This window comes from Bombus fervidus, chromosome 18 (assembly GCF_041682495.2).
Source record: "Bombus fervidus isolate BK054 chromosome 18, iyBomFerv1, whole genome shotgun sequence".
NCBI classification, from domain to species: domain Eukaryota; kingdom Metazoa; phylum Arthropoda; class Insecta; order Hymenoptera; family Apidae; genus Bombus; species Bombus fervidus.
The window spans coordinates 6115669-6136123 of NC_091534.1; the positions used below are offsets into that span (position 1 = coordinate 6115669).

A 20455-nucleotide genomic window follows, 5' to 3' on the forward strand; every position below is an offset into this window, starting at 1 on the left:
CGTATGATTTCGTGAAACTAGTCTATCGTATCTAGCAAATATAATAATTCATTCCGTATCTTAAAAGCAATGCGCCCAACAATCCGGTACACACGAACATTAAGTTGTATTGCCTCAAATGCAATTGCGAGACTCTTGCTATAGATAGATTTAGTCTTTATTCACAATGTTAGGATAAAACAAAGATTCATAATTATTGATCGAAAACCTACAGTTTCTTCGCTAAATAAATATACTTGGTTTTTTTTTTTTTTTTGTTCCAGCTAGTGTTACGATCCCAATAAATCCTAGCTAATACACGTAGATATTTATTTTATGCAGATATTCTTTATAGACTTTTCTTTCTCCTTGTCCACGTTTGTCTCTTTCATGCACGTGTACATGCCCATTTTATTATCTTATGCCTGCACTTAGCACGTGTCGCACCACAGGAAAAGCTCGATACGTCGAAACAACGAAAGAAAGAATCTTTCAAACCGTCAGGTGCATGTAAAGTCAAACGTACATAATAAATCATTATTTACACTGCGTGTTAGAACTTAATGAATAATATTCTCGTCAATTCATTACATCTAATGCCAAATTTTTGGGAATCTTAATACCCCCCTTCAAATGTTGATCAAAAAATGCATTGCGAATTAAAACACATGTTACTTAAAAGCAATATGATTTTACAAGTAATTAAATTCCGTAGCAGCTGTGCAAACGTTATGCCTTTGAATATTTACCATATACTGTAACGTGGATACGGTAATATTATAATAGTAATTTCTGTCTTTCGCTGTGATATTAATTACCTACAATTCTTGTACAAGATCTTATATGTATGGGTGCAACGCCAGTGCCCTACCACGCAAACCTCTCTGACCTCCGACTCCTCCTTTTGGTATCACGTATCCTCCAGCATGTCTAGCTGTTCCTTCTTCTTCCAAATTACCATTGCTCTCGATTAAATCGCGTAACGGCCAACAAGCTAAATGACGTGATTTTCCATGACGCGCTAAGACATGATATCCTTGTCTGAAATACACATCACAGTGAGTCAGTCACAAGAATGTTTACTTTCAATTAAAATTTGAAAATAATAGGAAGAGATGTGACATACCTAGATGAAATTAGACCCACAAGTAGTGCCCAATGAGCTTTATGGCCTCTTTTTAAGCATGGAGCATGATTGAAATCAGAATCGTATGGAATTAGTACCATTGCACCATGAGCCAAAGCGTGTGTCAATGTGTCTGGGCATTGCTGTAAATCCACTAAAATATCCGGTCTATGGTCAGGCAAATATTCAGCCGCTAGTGTGCCCATAAAATCAACACTATACACTTCTCCATGTTGTGTAAAACCCCTTACACGAGCTTCAGCTAAGAGTTGACTCACAGAAACTGGTTTTGTATATTCTTGCGATGCCATAGCAAGTGCTACTAAACCACATCTGTTAAATAGTAACGTAATTATTGTTATTATTTAGATTTATGTGTTTCATCTATAAATAATAAATTACAGATGAAACTCACTGTGGTCCGTCTTGCAAAATTGGTTCAACTTGACAAAAATATGTAACTTCTGCATCTTTCAGTTCATTTCGGGATATCAGCTTTTCAATTTCTGCCTCAGCAGATGTAAGGGTAATCTTGGCCCAAGGAGGCAGGGAGTCTGCATCGCTGACTTCAGTTTTTTCACACATAGGTGCCTCTGGCAAACTTGAGAGAGGTGGAGGTGGTGCTGGCATTTTTCAATAATAAGTACGATACGAACAGTTACTTTGTTCAATTGACAAATACCTGGCCACACGTTACAATAAAATGATGGTAGTTTCCACAGCTATGAAATCATGCACCTACGCTTTAGTATTTTCAATTTGAAAATTGCCATTTCTTAGTGGTAGTCTTCCTGTTCACTGGTAAGTCGCATAATGTTTCCAGTTCATCGTAAATGCAATCCTATTGAACGTTCTTGCAGAGATCCAAGCTGAAATATCAATGGAAAAACAGCATGCGACTTGTAACGTACAATCAAAACCATAAATAATAATTAATTAGCAAAAAAATTAAGACAATTTATATGTGGTACTTAAAAATAGTAAATAAAGTAATATATCGATATTAATATCGATTTTGCTCTAACAAAACACTTTCTGTGCCATTACTTCATTACGAAAAGATTTCAACACGACAGAAAAAGAAACGAAACTACGCAGTCACTGGATTATTACAATTACTTTTATCCGTTACTCATTTAACCTTGAGGAATATGTTTTATACGGTATCTGTCATAGCTCGATAAACGTGAATTGCAAAAAAATTTTAAACGATACCATCGACAGTACTCGTTTTTGACAAAATCAATCAGGTCGCGCGACAACTGGCAGTGATGTTTTTACCCGAGTTTCGAGATATATTTAATACTTCTTACGGGCTCTAATATAAGGATGAACTCGTTGCAAAAGTTCTAATGGCAGCACATCGCACGATCGACATTGGACGGAATAGCAGTTGACGATAATATACAATATACATATCAAGTGATGATTATCGATCCAATATTATATGATTGTTGTACACGGAAGATCAAATTTAGATCGGGCAATCAATCGGGTGATCAGTATTTGTTTACCGTACCTAAAATGCAACAAAATCGGTGCAGCACGATTTTGACGTTTGCACGTCCCCCCTATTCACCCTGTGACTCATGCACATACATTATGTAATTCTTCGATAGAAATTAGAATTAACACTCGAGTGCATTGACGTGACGGTATTAAGATTACGTTCGGATGCGCGACAATTCTCCAATGAACTACAATTACTGCCCCGATACGACTGAAATTTGAATCCTCTCTGAGAGAGCTCTCTCAGGCTGGCATAGCGCACTATGTCTTATTCGCAAGCGTCTGTCACGATATACAGTCTGATAAGAAATTTCTCGTAGGTGCTGCAGTTCCGAAGATGATTCACCAGTTTAGGCAAGTGCATTGTTTGCAAGAACCCTAGCCTCGGGAAATATATTGTTTATCTCTTTTCACTCCGACTCGAACTCGAATTGAAACAGGTGCTGGGATTTCGATACGTATCGCATGAGACCGTATTCCTATACTATTGTCATAGATAATAGGTTTAATGCAGTTCTAATAGTACTATGAAAGCTGATTGGCTGAAATGTCTCGAATACACCAATCGTTGCCCATTGCTGGACATAATTCGACGCATCGAAATGCTGCATATAAAATATATTACGCAAAAGGATCGAAAATAGAGCTAAATTCTGCAAATGTCTGCGATTTGTGATTGACATTTAAATTTTTTTATGGATTTATATATGATTGTACATTTCCATAGTTCTGATAGTTTAAATAGTAATGTTTGTAATCATATTTTGTTTTTTTGAATTTTATGACGAGCAAAATTAGATCTAATTGATCTGACTTTTTGACGATTATACAAAGTTTTGTCATTGTTTAAGGATAGAATAGACATGGCATTAAATAAAACTTTGTGTCTCACGTTTTGAAATACCGACCGAGAGAAAGATCAGAATGTCTCTTACGCCCTCTACGATTTACTAAGCGACTATTATAATATATATAAAATGCTATTTACTGTTAGTGCAGCATATACGTGTGCGTATACGTGCATGTCAGTTTATGAGTATGTGTGTATATAGATATGGTATGTGCCATGTGACGTATGTACACACGCATTTAGTGAACTTGTAGAAAAGCTACTCCCTCTCCGACTTTGATGATTTTGAAATATATCATATAAATTAATATTTTGTACAATTTTTTCTTATGTATATAACCGGCGATCGGTTTTGTTTTCTGAAATTTTTCGCAAGAAACTATCGGTACTATTATTGTACATTTCTGCCTATTTGTGCATCCGTGACAATGTATGCGCATCGACGAAGAACAGAATAGACATGAATAGAACGACATTCAATGTTTCTTGCAACTGTAACTTCAGGAAAAATAATATTCTTTCAAATTTTTGAGTATGTAATGTTGTGATATGTGTAGTCAAAGAGGATAGAAACATATTATTCATCACATCACGGACAGTTTCTTAACATATTTAAAACAAACAACGCCATATCAGGAGTCATTTTTTTGGGACTACCGGTTCTATCTGCACTATATATTTTCAGGCCCAATTTGTAAGCAGTAATTTACGATTACGTTTTAGAATAACGTAGATTTATATGAAACAGTTTATGACGGAAATGCCAAACGATACGGCACATTAATCCAAATTGCTCATCGGCTGGATATTTTGAAACGAGATTTTATTCGAATCTTTTCGTCAACTGCGATCTTTGATATTTTAGGTCAACTGAAGTACGAGACATTTAAACCAAGTTTGTTTATCGGTGCCAGCCGATATTTTTCATTCTTTATTGAATTGCCAGTAATCGAGGCGTATTTTGATTAATCGATATAGGTCATACTTGTTAAATAATTTCAGCAATTTTTATAACGTCAAATAAGATTATTTTTAATTAATATTATTCAAAAATGATTGTAGTACTCTTACATATAATTTCTCTACATATCACTCTACATATAATATCTTAATAAATAGAAAAAAATGAAATAATTGTCCTACGCTGTTTTATGAATACATCTATTAAAAACAATTATCATTCTTCAAAATGATTAATAATTAGCAATTTAGAATATAGTCCTTGAGAATTGATAGCGAAACTATCTTGCAAAATAAAAGAAGATATTTCTTTAAATTAAAATAATTATCGCTGTTATTAATTGATATATGAATTATAAAATTTTTATTTTATAGCACATGCGAAGGTTATTTTCTGCGACAGTGCTTTTAGTTTTAATTCAAAACAGTACTAAACTGAATCGATAACGTCGCATGCGACGCGAACACGATGTGGGGATCATGGAGGGCCACGTCTACTTTCCTCCTCTATATCCCTTTGGTGGTTTTAACTAGTTTGGTTGTTATTCTACCATTTAAAAAATTAAACAAAAAATTTAAATAGAAATTTAAATTAAACGTTTTAAATATTATTTTATTGGGTATAAAATAATATCTTTTCAAAATTAACGATCTTTTTAATTAACTACACCTTTGTGAAGAAAATCTAACCTATTATAACGTAAAATTTACAATTCTTTACAAATAAAAATGAAAGTAAGACAAAATATCTATTTCGATGGTCTGGGAGTAGAAACGTTACATTCTCCTTATATCAGTCAAGTGAATGTCATTTTGACAGATATAAAGTCATTTCATCGTATCAAGCGATTAAAAACAAATTTCGTCTCTGACAATACCTAATATTTAGCGAAATTTATAGTGCTTGGTATAGTTTTTGACGTATAATCGTGTGACACATAAAGATTTTATTTTTCATTGAATATTTATTTGTCAAATAAAAATCATATCATATATAAATAACTAGTTAGACAGTATTTAAAAATGAATCACCAGAGTAAATCTAAAAAAAGGTCCAACATTTATTTTATTGCATCAAATAAAAAATCTGAAGGCTATTGTAGTATAGATATGTTGCGTGCATACAATGTTAGTAAGTTTATTTTTACATAAGCAATATATTTTAAGCAACAATAAAAACGATGTAATAAATTGATCTTTTAGAACTGCCTTGAATATGGTATAAAACCAAAATGGGTAAAAGAAATAGATATTGATACAATGAAATTAACGAAATTTGATACCCTTGTGGTGGAAAAAAGTGAAAAAATTGAAATGAATAAATTAGTAGCAGGTGAATGTTGGTAAGTAGAAGCTTGATATTGATGTAATTTACTGCTACACCAACTTTGCAAAGATAGTAGATCACATGATATTAATCAATATTATTTTACTGTTACAGCATACTTGAACCAGAACATTTGTCATTTATTATTAATACAAATGCAACGTGTAAAAGAGTCATGCAAAATCTTTGTATATGTACTTCTCATTTATGTTTAGAAGATAAGGTATATTCACTAATGATTGTTTCTGCAAACAATAAAAGAAGAAATATTTAAAAATCTTATTATTATAGAGATACGTACAAGCATTAGTAGTAAAGATGAGTGGAAATTTTACAACAGAGTTAGATGATAAAGTAACACATCTTGTAACATCATCTGTTTTGTCTGTTGAATATGAAGTAAATAAATTTATATCGATAAAATTATATTTATTATATAATTTTATTATAACATTTAATTCCTTCTAATAGAAGGCGTCACATATGCAAATACAAATAGTTACAAAAGAATGGGTTAAAGCAATATGGGAAGCGAATATGATAGATGATGTTAAACCAGATGATAAGAGGTTTGATAAATATAAAGTTCCTATGTTCTATAACTTAGTTGTAACAACAACAAATATTCAGAGATGTCAAAAGGAAAAAATTCAACATTTCATTGAAACTAATGGAGGAGTAAAATACATATTGTTTAAAATTTTTCTTTTACATTTTAGCTAACTATTCCCTTATATTATTATTCTCTTTTTAGATGTATATAGATTCTTTGGATTGTGAAAAAGTTAATATTATACTTGTACCAGAAGATTGTCATACAAGTCAGAAGCTCAAATGTGCAAGAGAAAGAGATATTATTTGTTTAACACTAAATTGGTTATATGAAAGTATAAAAGCCGGTCATGCTTTGCCTTCTAGGAACTATATATTTCAAGCAATAAGAGAATGTTCTCCTGCAAAAGAATCAAATGGTAAAAAAATATCTCTTTAGTGTTATATCTATAACACTATAAATTGGTGGCTAATATAGTATTTTTAATATTCAGTATGTGAAACTCCTAGTTATTCTACAACAAGCTCCATAACATATGACAAACAGCAAGGCAATTATATGGATGAAGCCACATTTAATACTTCAACAATGAGCAATGTTTCTACTTGTTAGTATTACAAAATACATGAAAGTAACTTACAGCAAAGATAAATTTCATTTTAAATTTATTCCAACTTTTCAGTTTCTACAGTTACTACAGTTTTGGATAGACCTGCGTTTAATGAAGCAGAATTGGCTGGTCCATTTTTATATGGTTGCATTGTGCGTAAATTGTATTTACATTTTTCATATTCTATAATACTCTCCAATGATATTTCTTTAATTAATTCTTTTCTTCTCTTCAGATTTACCTAGCTGGATTCGCTTCTGATCAAAGAAATAAACTTAGCAAAATATTGAATGTAGGTAGTGCAATGCAATTAGAATATACATGTGACATTTTAACACACGTTATTGTCGGGGACGAAGATAGTGCAGCTAGTGAACTAAAATTATTGAAATTAGGACCATTATGGTATAATGTTACTTTAATGTCTAAATTAATATCTATTTAAAATTCTGTAATTTAATGGATATATGATGTAGTCCACATATATTGAGATTGGAGTGGTTGGAAGAGAGTATCAGATTAAAATCTCCCGCGCCAGAAAAAAATTTCTTATACGAACCATCATCTTCATTAATTATGGTATATACATACAAGATATAGTATGTAATATAGGTATTTAACATGTTCATATATTTTTTCAGAATTTAGAACTGCTGCAAGAAAAGATGTCAAAAGAAGGGGAAAAATCATCTAATTTCGGTCAAGAGGAGCCACAAAATACAATTGGTAGTGTCTGTAAATAATTGCTTACACTTTTTATGAAAGAAATTTAATGTACATCTTACTTATTGCTAGTTTCAACAACTGATGAGGGGCCGTATATACCTACTTTAAATCAAATGCTAGAAAATATTGAAGAAAATTTAATACCACCAGAAGAAAATAATAGTGATATTATTAATAATAAACTATTTGAAGGTAATGCTGTGGTAGAATATGTACAACAATGAACTGAAATAATGGTAAAATATATATATAGGTCTAACATTTGTCGTACTTGGCTTCAATGACATGTTTAATTATGTGGCTGAAAATATAATAGCAATGAATGGAAGAATAGTTCCAGGTACGTTCGTTAACATTCCAGACTATGCTATTGTGCCAAAATATGGTATACCTTTAAAATGTATAGTGAAAGAAATTGTTACCGATTTGTTTATTGTAAGTTTCAGCTTTTTATTTTGATTTCCATATTTTGATATATTCTTTAGTATTAGCATTTTTTTTATAGGTAGATTGCATAAATCAGAATCGAATAGTTGAAATTATGTATTACCATAGACCTATATCTGTAACAAAGCATATATTATCATCTTGTGTTCTTACAATCAGCACATATACAGGAGTTGAACGATCGTATCTTATAGCATTAGCTGTGGAATTGGGTGCAATGTATTATTCTCATCATATACCTTAAGGATAACTAGAGTGAATCAAGTATTAAAGCATTGTTTAATTTCAGATGCCAAGATATATTCACTCGTGAAGATGTTTTTGACAAAGATTTATATAAAAACACACATTTAATTTGTCCAATACCAGAAGGAAAGAAGTATGATGCTGCAGTAAAATGGAATGTACCAGTTGTTACCGCAGACTGGTTAGTAGCCTGTGCGGTTGAATCAACATGGGTTAACGAAACGCCATTTCTTGTCGTAAAAAATTTAGGTATACAAATACTTAATAAATTCATATTATATATGTATATACAAAAATTTGTATAATATTAGTCTCGTCTAAAGGCCCAGAAAGACGAATGGGATTAAACGTAAGTTTACTTGAAAGTAACACAAATCAAATAGTTTTTTCTACTGAACCAGTACCCAGTAGTTCAAAAAGCCACAACGTTATTGTTCCAGAAGAATATTTTCCAAATTTGGAAGTATATATTTGTTTTACATATTTCCTTTATTAGTAATTTATGATCTATTACTAAAAAATATATTATAGGTTCAAAATAATAATTCCGGTAACATACTGTTACTAAATAATGAATTCAGCTTACCTTACACGGAAACAACTTCTGAACTATCAGGAACACACAGTCAAGCGTTTGGACCCATCCCTTCAGTAGAGACAGAAAGATCTCAATTGGAAGGAATTAGTTATCCCTTAAATTTAAAAAAAGAACCTCCTTTGGAAGAGCCATTTAGTGAAGTTAGTATTTCTTGTAAGCTTAATTATATACGTAATACATAAATATCTAATAAATATTACCATAATTGAATTTATAGGGTGCCTAAATACTTAAAAAAACTGACAGTCAGTAAATGAAAAGTTACCAGAGGTAATATTCTTCATTTATATATGTATATATGTATTGATAAATAATTTTATATATATTTATTAATAAATACTATAACATTATAGAATCATAATGCAGAGGAGATATTACCTGCAACAGCAAAAGATGGTTTCAACTAGTAGAAATTAGAAGACAAAGATGACAATGGTAAAACTGACAAATGGAATTAATATGTAAATTAAAAGAAAGTTTTAGATAAACAAAGTATGTGAGATATGCAAATATTCGTAAAGACCTAAGAACAGTAATTGACTGTACTTCCAAAATTATTATAATAATATCATTGTATTTATATACAAATGAAGATTATACATCATACAATTAATCGTTTCTATATTCAATATATAAAAATTATTAGCTTCTATAATACTAAAAGTAGTAGTAAGTTTATTGTTGCACCTCCAGTTCAATTGTAAAATCAAAAGAAGTACTGGCTCTATATTTTGAAACACGATCGCAATGATAAACTTTTTACTATAACTGTATTTGAATAGGAATTTGTGGTATAATTTAGGAAGTACGATGGAGGTACACACTGACTATGTTTTTTCTTATGAAAATGTTTTTTATGCACAATAAAGATTCTACATCTCTAATAGAACATCTTCTTTCATTAAATACCTTATCTGCATTCTGTATGTTTACAAGATTGACTTCACATAAAAATACCTCTCTTATTGTACATAATTCTGTCTCATACCTAACAAAAAACATAAACATACGTACATATCGGCTGTGGAATAATATATTACACATTTTTACATAAGAGGTACGAATCGGATAGATCGACTTATTTTATTAAATTAAGTAACGATTTTATATAAAAATATATAGGGTGACATAAATAATGAAGTATTTTTACAAATTATCATACGAAATAGGCATTGTACAAAACGAAACGCTTTAAATAATCGTGATATCAAAGTAGACACGTAGAAATAAATAATAAATAGATTTTAAATTTAATATCGCTCGAAGTCATATACACACTGCACTATAACTGTTAGTGTATAAAATAAATAGTTACTCGAAATTTTATTATCATTTTCAAGGCACCACATTGTAGTCGTTGCAAAAAAAAAAAAACGGCGCAAGAGAGCTACATCGTCGTAATTACTTCTAAATTAGAAGTTTTTCCTAAACAGTATTACGTAAATGTAATCTGTAAACCTTCGGTTACCTATATACCCAAAAGGGTACCAACGATTCAATAAACCTGTACGTTATTAGTCCCAAAAAGAAAGTCATGTATTGTCCGTGAAAATCTCAAACTACATATTATGCGCATAATACTATTAGTATCCTCTAGGAAGGAAAACGTCTCAATATATATATATATATATATATTTCTGACGGATAAACGTTTCCAAAAATATGTTACTATATAATAGGTTTGTTTTGTGTAACGGACTTTACAATAAGTTGTTAGGAAAAGTTCTATAAACACCCGAAACATTTCCAGTTTTTCAATCTTCGTCGTATTATTAACAATTATAGGACAGACGTTGAAATTTTTCTAGTTCATAAAATAATATCCTTATAGTTTCATGGAAACTGTCGTATACCACAGAGCGTGTAGTAAAGCATTTTCTTTGACATGCTCCTAAGTAGATTCGTTAAAAATATCATTTTATACACACACACACGCACACACACGCACGCACGCACGCACGCACATATATATATCCCAATAATTTATCACACGTTCAATGCGTTGAAAGTGAATTACGAACATTCTGTTCGTACGTATGGCCCGCATTGGACGTACGATACAAATATAAATGCATCTTTGCGAACATTTATATACAATGTATCACTGCGTGTATCGATTCAGTATTTCTGAGTCATAATACTTTTGTTCTTTAATTCAAAGAGGACAAGCACGTTGCGTTATTAACGATGTGAGAGTACCTGATAAACTCTGATTATTGGCTTTCCACGTTGTTCGTCCGCGGTGTTTCATATAAAATAAGGGCAGTGAATAGATTAGTTCGTATATCTAGTTTACAAAAGATTAAGAGAGAGGTGAAACGTGTCATGTGAGAACATTACGCGAACTTATCTCGAATAAAGCCATTGCTATTTAAACTTTGGGTACCCGCACATCGTTATACGATGTATAAAGAAAAGAAAAAAGAAATGAAACTATAAATCTATCCTAGTCAGCCTTCTGTATGTTCCCGCTTTGCATGGTATTTGAGCAGTAGCTGCCGGTCTTCCCGGTACTTATTATTAGTGTTTATTTGGGTTAGAGTCTGAATCCGGTTCAGAACCGGAACCGGAAGACTCCCCAGCATTAACGTTCGCACTGCAGCGCGAGCTCCTTCGGCTACTGGAAGTCGTGTGTCTGCATTTTTCGCTACGATCCACTGTACCTACAATAATTTTACACAGAAATCAATATCCACGTAGAGCATTGCAAAAAATAATTTTATCATATTGCTTGTATGTATATTGTTTGTTTAAGATACTTGAATAAGTTACATTAAAAGTTGATGAATTTTATGATAAGTATGTAATATAATCATGACAAGAAACTTTTTTAGTCAAACATTACAATAGATACTCACTAGTTAACGGTGTATGAACTTCAACCTTTATATTAGCCGTCGCAGTGACCTTGGTTGTAATATGAGACGTAGATGTCACTGGTGACATTCGACTAGACCCACTTGTATCTGATCCGCTACAGTTCTGTTAGTTAAAAACAAAAGCACACACGTTAATCATGCTTCGTGGATTTGGAGTATCGGCATCATTCACGCGAGATAGTAATAAGAAGAATTTTGAGTAATGTGTAAGCAGTTACAGAGATAAAAAGCCAAATGGTAGATATTATCAAAAGCACTCTCAAGTCAAGTACATTTGGAAGAAAATGTCAAGTGAGACAGGAAATATTTCAAAACAGTTAATATTCATGTTATATAACGTACCTGGTTGCCACAAGTTGATGTCGTTTCAACCTTCAACTCTGGCTGAACAATAATACAAGACTCCTGTGTACTGTGCCACGAATTAGGTTCCTCTGTGATGGTAGTGAGAGATGGTTCAGCGTGTAACCTGGCGTTATCAATTTTGTACGATCTCCTGGGGGGTGCAGGAGGTTTCGATCTTCTGACGATTGGCGAGGCAGGCGGAGTTGGCGTAGAAATACGATCCGGATGGTCATTGGGTATTACTTCTGGAGATGGGCCGATCAAAGACAACAGGATGGGAAAAAAGAATAATCCATTCACCAAACCGATCCCAATAAGACACAGCAACACCAAGAAGAAATATCGAACGATGAAGTCGAACTCGGAGAAGGCCAACATCACGACTGCTAATAAAGTTGTTATTGCTCCGTGAATTACAGGTGCGCACATGTGTTCCAGAGCTAACCGAATCCTTCGATCCCTGCTTCCAATGCTTGTAACAAAACTCTGCAAGAATAAAAACAAGAAAATAATATATTAGAATATATTAGAATAATATATTGTAAGAATATAATATAATATGAAAGAAATAACGAGTTTTACAATTGAGACATTGAGCACCAAAGTGGAATATGCAATGTTCTTACTGTACATTGTTACTTTATGTTACATTGAATATCTTGTGTTCGATTCTATTTTAGAGAAAGAATCGTTTAGCTACTTGGGTATTGGGAGTAGTTCACTTTTGTTCTCAATGTGTCAACTTATCCTCCACTTGTATTTATACTAACCAGACAAATATGCACTGTAAAGTGCACAGCAATTCCAATGCTGACGACCAATAGAACAGCAGGAACAGCGCTCAGTTTTATATTGCAGAGGCCCATGATTCCAAAGAGTTGTAGTACCACAGCAGCAAGAGAAGTGCCGACTAACAAAGCTGCCCAGAAATTCAACAATAATATTCCAACGACAGCAACACTGGCTGTTAAAGCAGCTAACAGAGCAATACCCAAACAATTTCTTAAATCCATATACTGTTCCCAAAAGAGGAATGGTATACCAGAAGGGAAATTTGGCAGTCCCCGTTCCTCAAATTTTTTGCACAGTTTTCTAACATTGCCAATTAGTTCAGTAATTTCTTGCGTGTCAGTAAGTTTATGTAGATAAAATGGCATTTGAGCGTACGTCAGAGGCATACTTTTTGGAATCTTTAATTCATGATCATTGGTATAAATCCATTGCCTTGGTTCTGGCCTTAAATTGGCCTGAGAAGCACCATAAGCCAAAACATCGTTTGACACCCATGCACTCAAATAATTATAAAACGCTCTTGGATTGATGATCCCTTCAGAATCGATTAGCCTGACTTGAGTGACTAACGATTTGTCAATAGGATTGTCTACATGACCAGTTTGTACCAATAATTTGTAAGCGAGAATTGCCTCGTCACTAGCATTCTTGTACCACCTTTCCTGTGTTATACATCCATTGTTATAATCCCTATCAAACGCATTTTGCAGTCCTTTCAACCAGTCCCTGAACAAACTTAACCAAAACTCAGGCAATCCTCCGTTATCGTTCTTGATCACATTCTTTATCCTCATGAAGGCATCATGATACTCATACAACAATCTTTGATTGTTAGGGTACTCGAATTCCCTCTGGGTAACAGCATACATATTGTAGAATCCAAAGTGCTTTGCCTGGGCAGCTAAGAAAGCATGTTCATTGGAATTCTGTGGGACCAGATCGGTCAGCTCTAGACCATCGTTCACTCTTACAGCTTGCCAAACACAGCCAAGAAGAACTGCGATTAAAATCATCATACCAAAGACCTTAGTCGCTGGTCTGGTGACGAAGGGAGCATAATGCTTTGCAGCTAACTGGGTCAAGGAGAAAGTGAGACAGTCGTCTTGGCTGCATCCTGTTAGGGTGTCTTCTTCGCTACACTGCTTATCCAAGTCCACCTCGATATTTCCACCGACCCAGGACTCATTCTGCACGTTTTGCGATGTCAGGATTTGTGTACAGGTTTCACGGCGTTCTGGTGGTATCGCCCTCGTTACAGTTTGCTTCGCGGTACCATTGCTCATTCTATTGGCGTACTTATTCCTGCCAGCGTTCGATGGTAGGCAGCAACAGAGTATATCTGAACGACCTGAACGTCGTCTTCTCAGGTCCAAACTCACCATAGCTGGGAAAACAAGCAGCATAGCGGCCAGATTGAAAAGCAACAAGATACCAGCTTGAAAGCAGAACACTCGGAGTGCAGGAATTGGGATTATCGCTGCAGCGAAGAACGCTGACACGTTGCTGATTCCTGCTAGAAGGACAGATAGGCCGGTCCTTTTTAAAACCACTCCTGTCTGTTCTCCACTGGGCACTTCGTTCACCGAGAGCTCAGCATAAGTATGAGTTAATAGGAACATATCGTGAACACCGAGTCCTAGAGCTAAGAAAGGGACGATCTGAGTGGTGGCTGCATTGAAGGGGATTCCCAGGAGGGCGCAGAACCCCAAACCAGCGGCCACAGTTGCACAGATGAGCATTACACCGGCTATGCCCACGCCAGCTTGCGAACGCACTGGATCCTTCCATCGAAGAAGGACTATACCCGCGTACAGTACCTGAAAGAAGATTATATTTCTATAATGAGGAGGTAGATAATAAGTAAATGATAAAAGTAAGACCTGTGTCATACAATTTTGACATTACATTTTTTAATATTTTTCATTAAATAAGTTTCTATAGTCATCTGTGTTATGTGTATTCCTTTTACAGTTCTTTTAGATGTTTGACATCAGAGGATATATACAATTTTAATCATATATAGCCAAATTTTAGCAAGTTTCTAATCAGGCGAAATAAGAATATCAAATACAGATGATACAATTTGGTGGAAGGTGATTGTATATGAAAAAACAAGTCGAAAATATGGAATACATTTTTTTCATATGACGTTTCCTTTCCGAGGAAATCGAGTTTGAAAATTCGGTGGGTATACCTCGATGTGGCTAATCCCGGACTGAGCAGGAGCATATAAACGACAGGAGGTTAAACTGCATGTAAAAATAAGTCAGAAACGTAGAATAACATTTTGTCATAAGATGCTATGCCTTGGAGAAAAATTAATTGTAAAATGCAACGTGCGTGTGCACAAGATCAGTTCTCAATTGAACGCGCTCAAACTTTATTTTCTTGAAAACGAAGCGGCAAATGGGAAAACTTTATTTCACATTTTTTACTTATTTCCGCGCGTAGAACAACCTCCTGCTGATTCTATACTTTTCCTTAATTTATTGATACTTGGTCCGTACTTAGCCAAGTTCAAGCATATTCGACATATTTTCAAACTCGATTTACTCGCAAACGAAGCGTTATATGAAAAAACGTTGCTCCACATTTCCGACTTATTTTTTCACGTAGAATCGCTCCTTACCCGTTTGCACCACCACTTACAGGATACCCTGTATAATTGAAACTGTACAGGATCAATGTATCAGACCAACGTAACGTATCCATTACTTGCAGTATCCACGAAAGCGTTAGAAACCGTAATAATATTTATACTCACCATCAGTGCGCAGCCTATGGCGATTTTCATAACGGACACCTCGCTGTACTTCCCAAGTATGTCGTTCATGGTGGTTGTGCTGAACGCGTACAAATTGTACGGCGCTGAGCCATTCGCGTCCAGGTGCTTCTTCACTTGATTGCTGAACGCTCGTTGCCAGGTTTTAAGTACTTGCGATGCCTTCTCCTGGGACCAGTCGATATTATGTACCTTGTAGGTGTTGTCGAAGAAATCGTAAAGCTCTCGTTCTCCCATCAGCTGCACAACGGTCTGAAGCGCAGCTGCACGGGTCAAGTGACCAGTCTTATTGTGCTTAGCACCACCGACGAGTAATTCCTCAGGCCAGTGCATAAACTTGGCCGCGAAACCGTAACAGCCTCCCGTTAATTCCGCTCCTATGTCTGGTACCTGGTGAAACAAATCGTGCAGCTTCATGAGCATCTTCTGTGTCTGTATGAAGATAGTCCCCCCTCCCTTCCTCCTACTCTTTTAATCTCGTTTTTTTTTTTTTTGTCTTCGTTCAGAATTGTTCTACGTTTGTTCTACGTTGGTGCAAAGGAATAATGAATTGTTTGAGAGGGTTCAGAGAAACAACAGCAAACGGGTGAATCTTTGTCCAGCCCACATTTTCTCGAAACCGAACGCGTTAAAATTGTTCTGGACAGTTGCGGTTGTCCCAAGCATCGCTCCGATGTATCCTTTCAATATCGTGTTTAGTTTAGGGAATAATTTGAGAAAACTGTATAGCCATAAGGCAATGGACATCTCTCTTTATTTTCACAGCAATAATGCACGGTATAAAGTTTTCTTCTTTTGGAACACGTGCTTACAACCTTAGAACAACTTGGAACAAAAGTTTATGTATATGTTGAGAATTGTGGATCTTAGTCGCCGAAATAAATGTATAGAAACATTTACAGTACACGTAGAAATGATATTAAAATAGTTTCATATTTATTTAATATGTGATTTACAAGATATTCGTAGATACCCATAGCAATCATTTTGTCTCACCATCTTCTTTTCTACCATGCGTACGGAACAGTTGCATTTTTCCGTTTCTTGAGATGCTGCGCACGCACATACTCCCACACACGCTCATACTCATATATGTTTGCCACAACTACACGGCTAATTCAGTGTAGCACACAACATTGCACATATCTCAATAGTATATTTGATTTTATGTTTGCTCGCGCATCTACAGGAAACGGACGTACCAATTGATTGTACGGGATATTTCCAGCACGTCATTCAGCAAGCGAAATATTTCAGCTGGAATACCACCTGTGACATCATTCTCTTTATCGATTCTCATTAAACGGACACTAATGAATCGTCAGACTATCACAATGCATTCGTTACAGAGGTTAGGCCCCTGCACACTCCACGCGGTTCATCCTGTTCACGTTATTTATCTTGGCATGATATAGCGAACCATTGGACAACGTCCAACCAACTAAACGGCGATCGTTTGAAGTGCTCACTGGTATGTTCCTTTTATAGGTGCCCATAAAATCACGGTGTGAGGTCTGCAGTACCCTATGCCATCATTCCACTTACGATCGCGTTTTTATCATTTCCTGGCCCACCAAACTAACCATCCATTCCGAAATCTTCCTTTCAATCGGAATCATTCTTTCAACAGGCAAAAAAAATTCCTAACCTGATTTCCTAAGGCTTTTATTGAGTTGGCAACTAAATCGAAACGAGAAGCGAATATATATATATATATATATATATAGACATATGTATGTATATACAGGGTGTCTTCGAAATCACGGTACAAGCGGTCGGGTGGTAATTATGCATGCAAAAATAAGTAAAAAAGAGGAATAACATTTTTTCGTTGGAGGGCTCGTTTTTGAGAAAAATGAATTTGAATATCCGTCTGGTGCTCGTATGCTAATTGCCCGACTTCTCTTTCTGCCCGTGTTACGATAAATACAAAACGAATATAAAAATCATATATCAAAGATAGATCGTTCACATGTCAAATCTTATCGTCTCGACAATTTCTCGCAGATTTTCCCTCGGCAGTCGATCAATTTGATCTTCCCCCTCGGACAAATCGCATATCGTACAAAATGTTTGGCTGAATTACTCTGCGATGATCACGTGTATAAGCATCGATAATGATTAATTAAGTAGCTCAGAGGTAAGAAACTTGGAGTTGGAGAAAATCAGCGCTGGGAGAGGCAGCGAGAGTGTAACGACGAAAAACGAAGGCGCAAAAACGCGAGATACCGAGCACGTTAATCGCATACTAACGAGCCAGCGCTAATTACCAGTAATTAATTCGTCGATTATCGCACAGCAAGCAAACGAGCGAATCGCGCAGAAATTGGCCTTCGCGCCTTATCTTTTCTTCTACTCGTAAATTACGATTACGATCGTATAATAGTAACAAAATCTTCTATCGATGAATTATAATTTGTCAAAGCTATAACTAACTATACTGATAACTAAACTAAAACAAACAAACGATTCGTTTGTTTACGATATTATTAATGTGTTTACTATCATGGCGGCCATCGATGGCCCACGTTTTTTTTATTGGACACTTTGGAAACTATTAAAATACGATAAATTTCACGCGAATACAACATACGAAAGGGAAGCTCGTTAGCTGGAAAATTCCGGGAAATTTGAAACTTTGCACAAATGTAGCTCATGCTAACAACACATTATTTAACAGTCATAACCACCATACTAGTCATGTCCACTGGTTCTGGTAGAAATATTGGGTTGATAACTAAGCGATTGCGGATTTTGTCATTAGGTGGCAATAGCTTCGCCTTAACTATCGCTGGTTCCACTGTTAATTTACCAATTAATATAAAAAAATATTATGCAATAAATATGTACACTATACATAATAATATTTAATAATTATCACAGACAAATATTTATTCCAAACGATTCGTTATACGACAATGACATATAAAAACATATTCGTCATATGATGTCCAACTCTGCTACGAAACGCTCTTCGATCCGACGTTGACGAAAAAACAGTTGTCTTCTGACAGCTGGCGAAACGTGAGACGATGTCGTGTACCTCGCGACGCTCGCGTACCACAAACACACGTAACATTAGAGCTGATCCACGGTGATTATCGCGTGTCTCGAGTATCAGTCCACGACCTTACGTGATCCGTCACGATATCTTATTGGCTGATTTTTTAAAATCGTCCCGTGAGCATCGATCCCCAAACAATTTATCCGGCGCGAGCGCGTCCCACCAAGAGACAGCGATCGTATGGGCGATTCTGATCGAGTTGCACACGCGAAATCTAATTTATCGGTTGCAGGTTTCTTGCGAATGTACAAATGGATTTGGTTTCACCGTGGATTTAAACTCGGCAAGGTATAACGTGGGATGGATACTATGGACAGTACGATAGCAATCGCAAATATATTGTCTTGTCGAAAGGAACATTCGAAAATGTTTTTGGTGCTGCGTATGCCAGCGTATGCGATCGCAAGTTAGCGTGGAAAATTTCGTACGTGTATGTTGCGTGCGTCGTATAAAATATTTCGACATTTCGTTAGCACTGATAATGAGCATTGACTGTCGCATACAAAATTCCTGATTCACACAGGGTGCGGCCGAATGACACGTAGAGTACGAGGTGATTCCTTGTGAAAAATTACGAACAAAATACGCAGTTAAATTTGTTCGTTTAAAGCTTAGTTTAGGAGAAAATCGAGCTGGAAAATTTACCAATTTACCGTATACTTGAACATGGCTAATTTCGGACTTGACAGTATTAAGTAATTGGAAGGAGGTGATTGTACGCGTGAAAATAAGTCGAAAATGCGGAATTAAATTTCTTCTCCAGGCGCTTTATTTGCGAAAACAATAAATTTGAAAATTTATCGAACTCTATTTTCTTAGATGGGAGAATTTTATTTTATATTTTTTACTTACTTTCGCTTCTAGGATAATATTTTATCGATCGTTCGCTTATATCCAGTCGGTAATTAGCCATACGGTAATTAGTATACTTGATAAATTTTCAAACTCAATTTTCTCCAAAACTAAACCTTCGATGAAAAAACTTTGCTCCATATTTGCTACTTATTTTTTCTTAAGAAGTCACCTCGTGCCCGTTTGTGGGTGTTATTCGGCCACACCCGGTATATGATCAAATTTGGAAATGCATAGGAAATTAATACACAGAACGAAGAGCCATTTTGAACACGTTGAAAATGGTACGTTATGGTAAAGATATTGGATATTGAAGTTTATTAATGTAATGGATAATTCACTGATTGTTTAAATGTTTTCATAGTCTCATAAGATATATAGTGATGGACTAAATATCTTGTATGGACTTCATTTATCCACCAACAAGTTCATGTAAGCTATAAACGCACTTCTATCGTAATTCACGTCAAAGAACACTTTTGTTCGCTTAATCTTAAACCAGTCAAATACTTCTATCTTCTCTGCCATCGAGGCGGAACGAGAGGAAATAGTAAAACGACAGTATAAAATCACATAAGCCAGGACATTTTAAAATTCTTTTAGTCAATTCAAAGATTCTATTTTGAATATTTGACAAATTCCCGCTTTAAATATTTGTAGGCCATCAAACAGTCTTTCATTCTTCCATTTCTCCAACACACCACCTATTTCATTTCACTCTTTTCTTTTCTTCCCCCCTCCTCCCTTTTCATTCTTTTTTTAAGCACACTAGCGCAACTTTTTCTCATCCGCATGCTCTTTTTATATCTG

General features: G+C 34.9%; 3 protein-coding genes across 11 annotated transcripts in view; 1 reads left to right on the forward strand and 2 right to left on the reverse strand.

Annotated features, from left to right (window-relative positions):
* Positions 1–139: 139 nt before the first annotated feature.
* LOC139996552 (actin maturation protease) lies at positions 140–3071 on the reverse strand. Of its 5 annotated transcripts, none has more exons than XM_072020980.1 (5): positions 2625–3071; positions 1788–1974; positions 1521–1706; positions 1106–1438; positions 140–1020 (listed from the first exon to the last, which is right to left on the reverse strand). In XM_072020980.1, the coding sequence occupies exons 3-5, from the start codon at positions 1688–1690 to the stop codon at positions 819–821; spliced, it is 705 nt and encodes a 234-aa protein (XP_071877081.1). In that variant the 5' UTR covers positions 1691–1706; positions 1788–1974; positions 2625–3071; the 3' UTR covers positions 140–818. The 5 variants fall into 5 exon arrangements, with proteins under 5 accessions (XP_071877081.1, XP_071877080.1, XP_071877076.1 ...); XM_072020979.1 differs by having other exon boundaries at positions 1521–1728; XM_072020975.1 differs by having other exon boundaries at positions 1521–1974.
* A 1615-nt stretch (positions 3072–4686) lies between these two features.
* Positions 4687–9820, forward strand: LOC139996536 (DNA topoisomerase 2-binding protein 1-A-like). Its single transcript, XM_072020934.1, has 18 exons — positions 4687–5552; positions 5628–5767; positions 5866–5974; positions 6043–6150; positions 6223–6429; positions 6506–6722; positions 6798–6911; positions 6987–7066; positions 7150–7319; positions 7391–7493; positions 7556–7640; positions 7710–7832; positions 7894–8075; positions 8146–8306; positions 8377–8582; positions 8657–8796; positions 8865–9071; positions 9303–9820. The coding sequence occupies exons 1-18, from the start codon at positions 5448–5450 to the stop codon at positions 9336–9338; spliced, it is 2493 nt and encodes an 830-aa protein (XP_071877035.1). The 5' UTR covers positions 4687–5447; the 3' UTR covers positions 9339–9820.
* A 150-nt stretch (positions 9821–9970) lies between these two features.
* The window catches only part of Ptc (protein patched), a 97349-nt gene continuing 86864 nt past the window's right edge, over positions 9971–20455 (reverse strand). For 4 of the 5 annotated variants that reach the window (XM_072020908.1, XM_072020910.1, XM_072020911.1 and 1 more), the window contains 5 exons: positions 15712–16119; positions 12926–14764; positions 12153–12641; positions 11790–11913; positions 9971–11594 (listed from right to left, as the gene is read on the reverse strand). In XM_072020908.1, coding sequence (XP_071877009.1) covers positions 11452–11594; positions 11790–11913; positions 12153–12641; positions 12926–14764; positions 15712–16119 — 3003 coding nt within the window. In that variant the 3' untranslated portion in view covers positions 9971–11451. The remainder of the gene's footprint in view (positions 11595–11789; positions 11914–12152; positions 12642–12925; positions 14765–15711; positions 16120–20455) is intronic. The other variant, XM_072020909.1, reaches the window with a different exon arrangement.

Bases quoted from the DNA above. Each gene is read 5' to 3' on its own strand.
- LOC139996552 (XM_072020975.1), bottom strand. From the start codon at position 1,735: ATGCCAGCACCACCTCCACCTCTCTCAAGTTTGCCAGAGGCACCTATG. The intron at 1,439-1,520 runs GTGAGTTTCATC...ACTATTTAACAG, and splicing joins ATTTTGCAAGACGGACCACA to ATGTGGTTTAGTAGCACTTG. The intron at 1,021-1,105 runs GTATGTCACATC...TGTGTATTTCAG, and splicing joins GTGGGTCTAATTTCATCTAG to ACAAGGATATCATGTCTTAG.
- LOC139996536 (XM_072020934.1), top strand. From the start codon at position 5,448: ATGAATCACCAGAGTAAATCTAAAAAAAGGTCCAACATTTATTTTATT. The intron at 5,975-6,042 runs GTATATTCACTA...TTATTATTATAG, and splicing joins ATTTATGTTTAGAAGATAAG to AGATACGTACAAGCATTAGT. The intron at 9,072-9,302 runs GTTAGTATTTCT...AATGCAGAGGAG, and splicing joins TGGAAGAGCCATTTAGTGAA to ATATTACCTGCAACAGCAAA.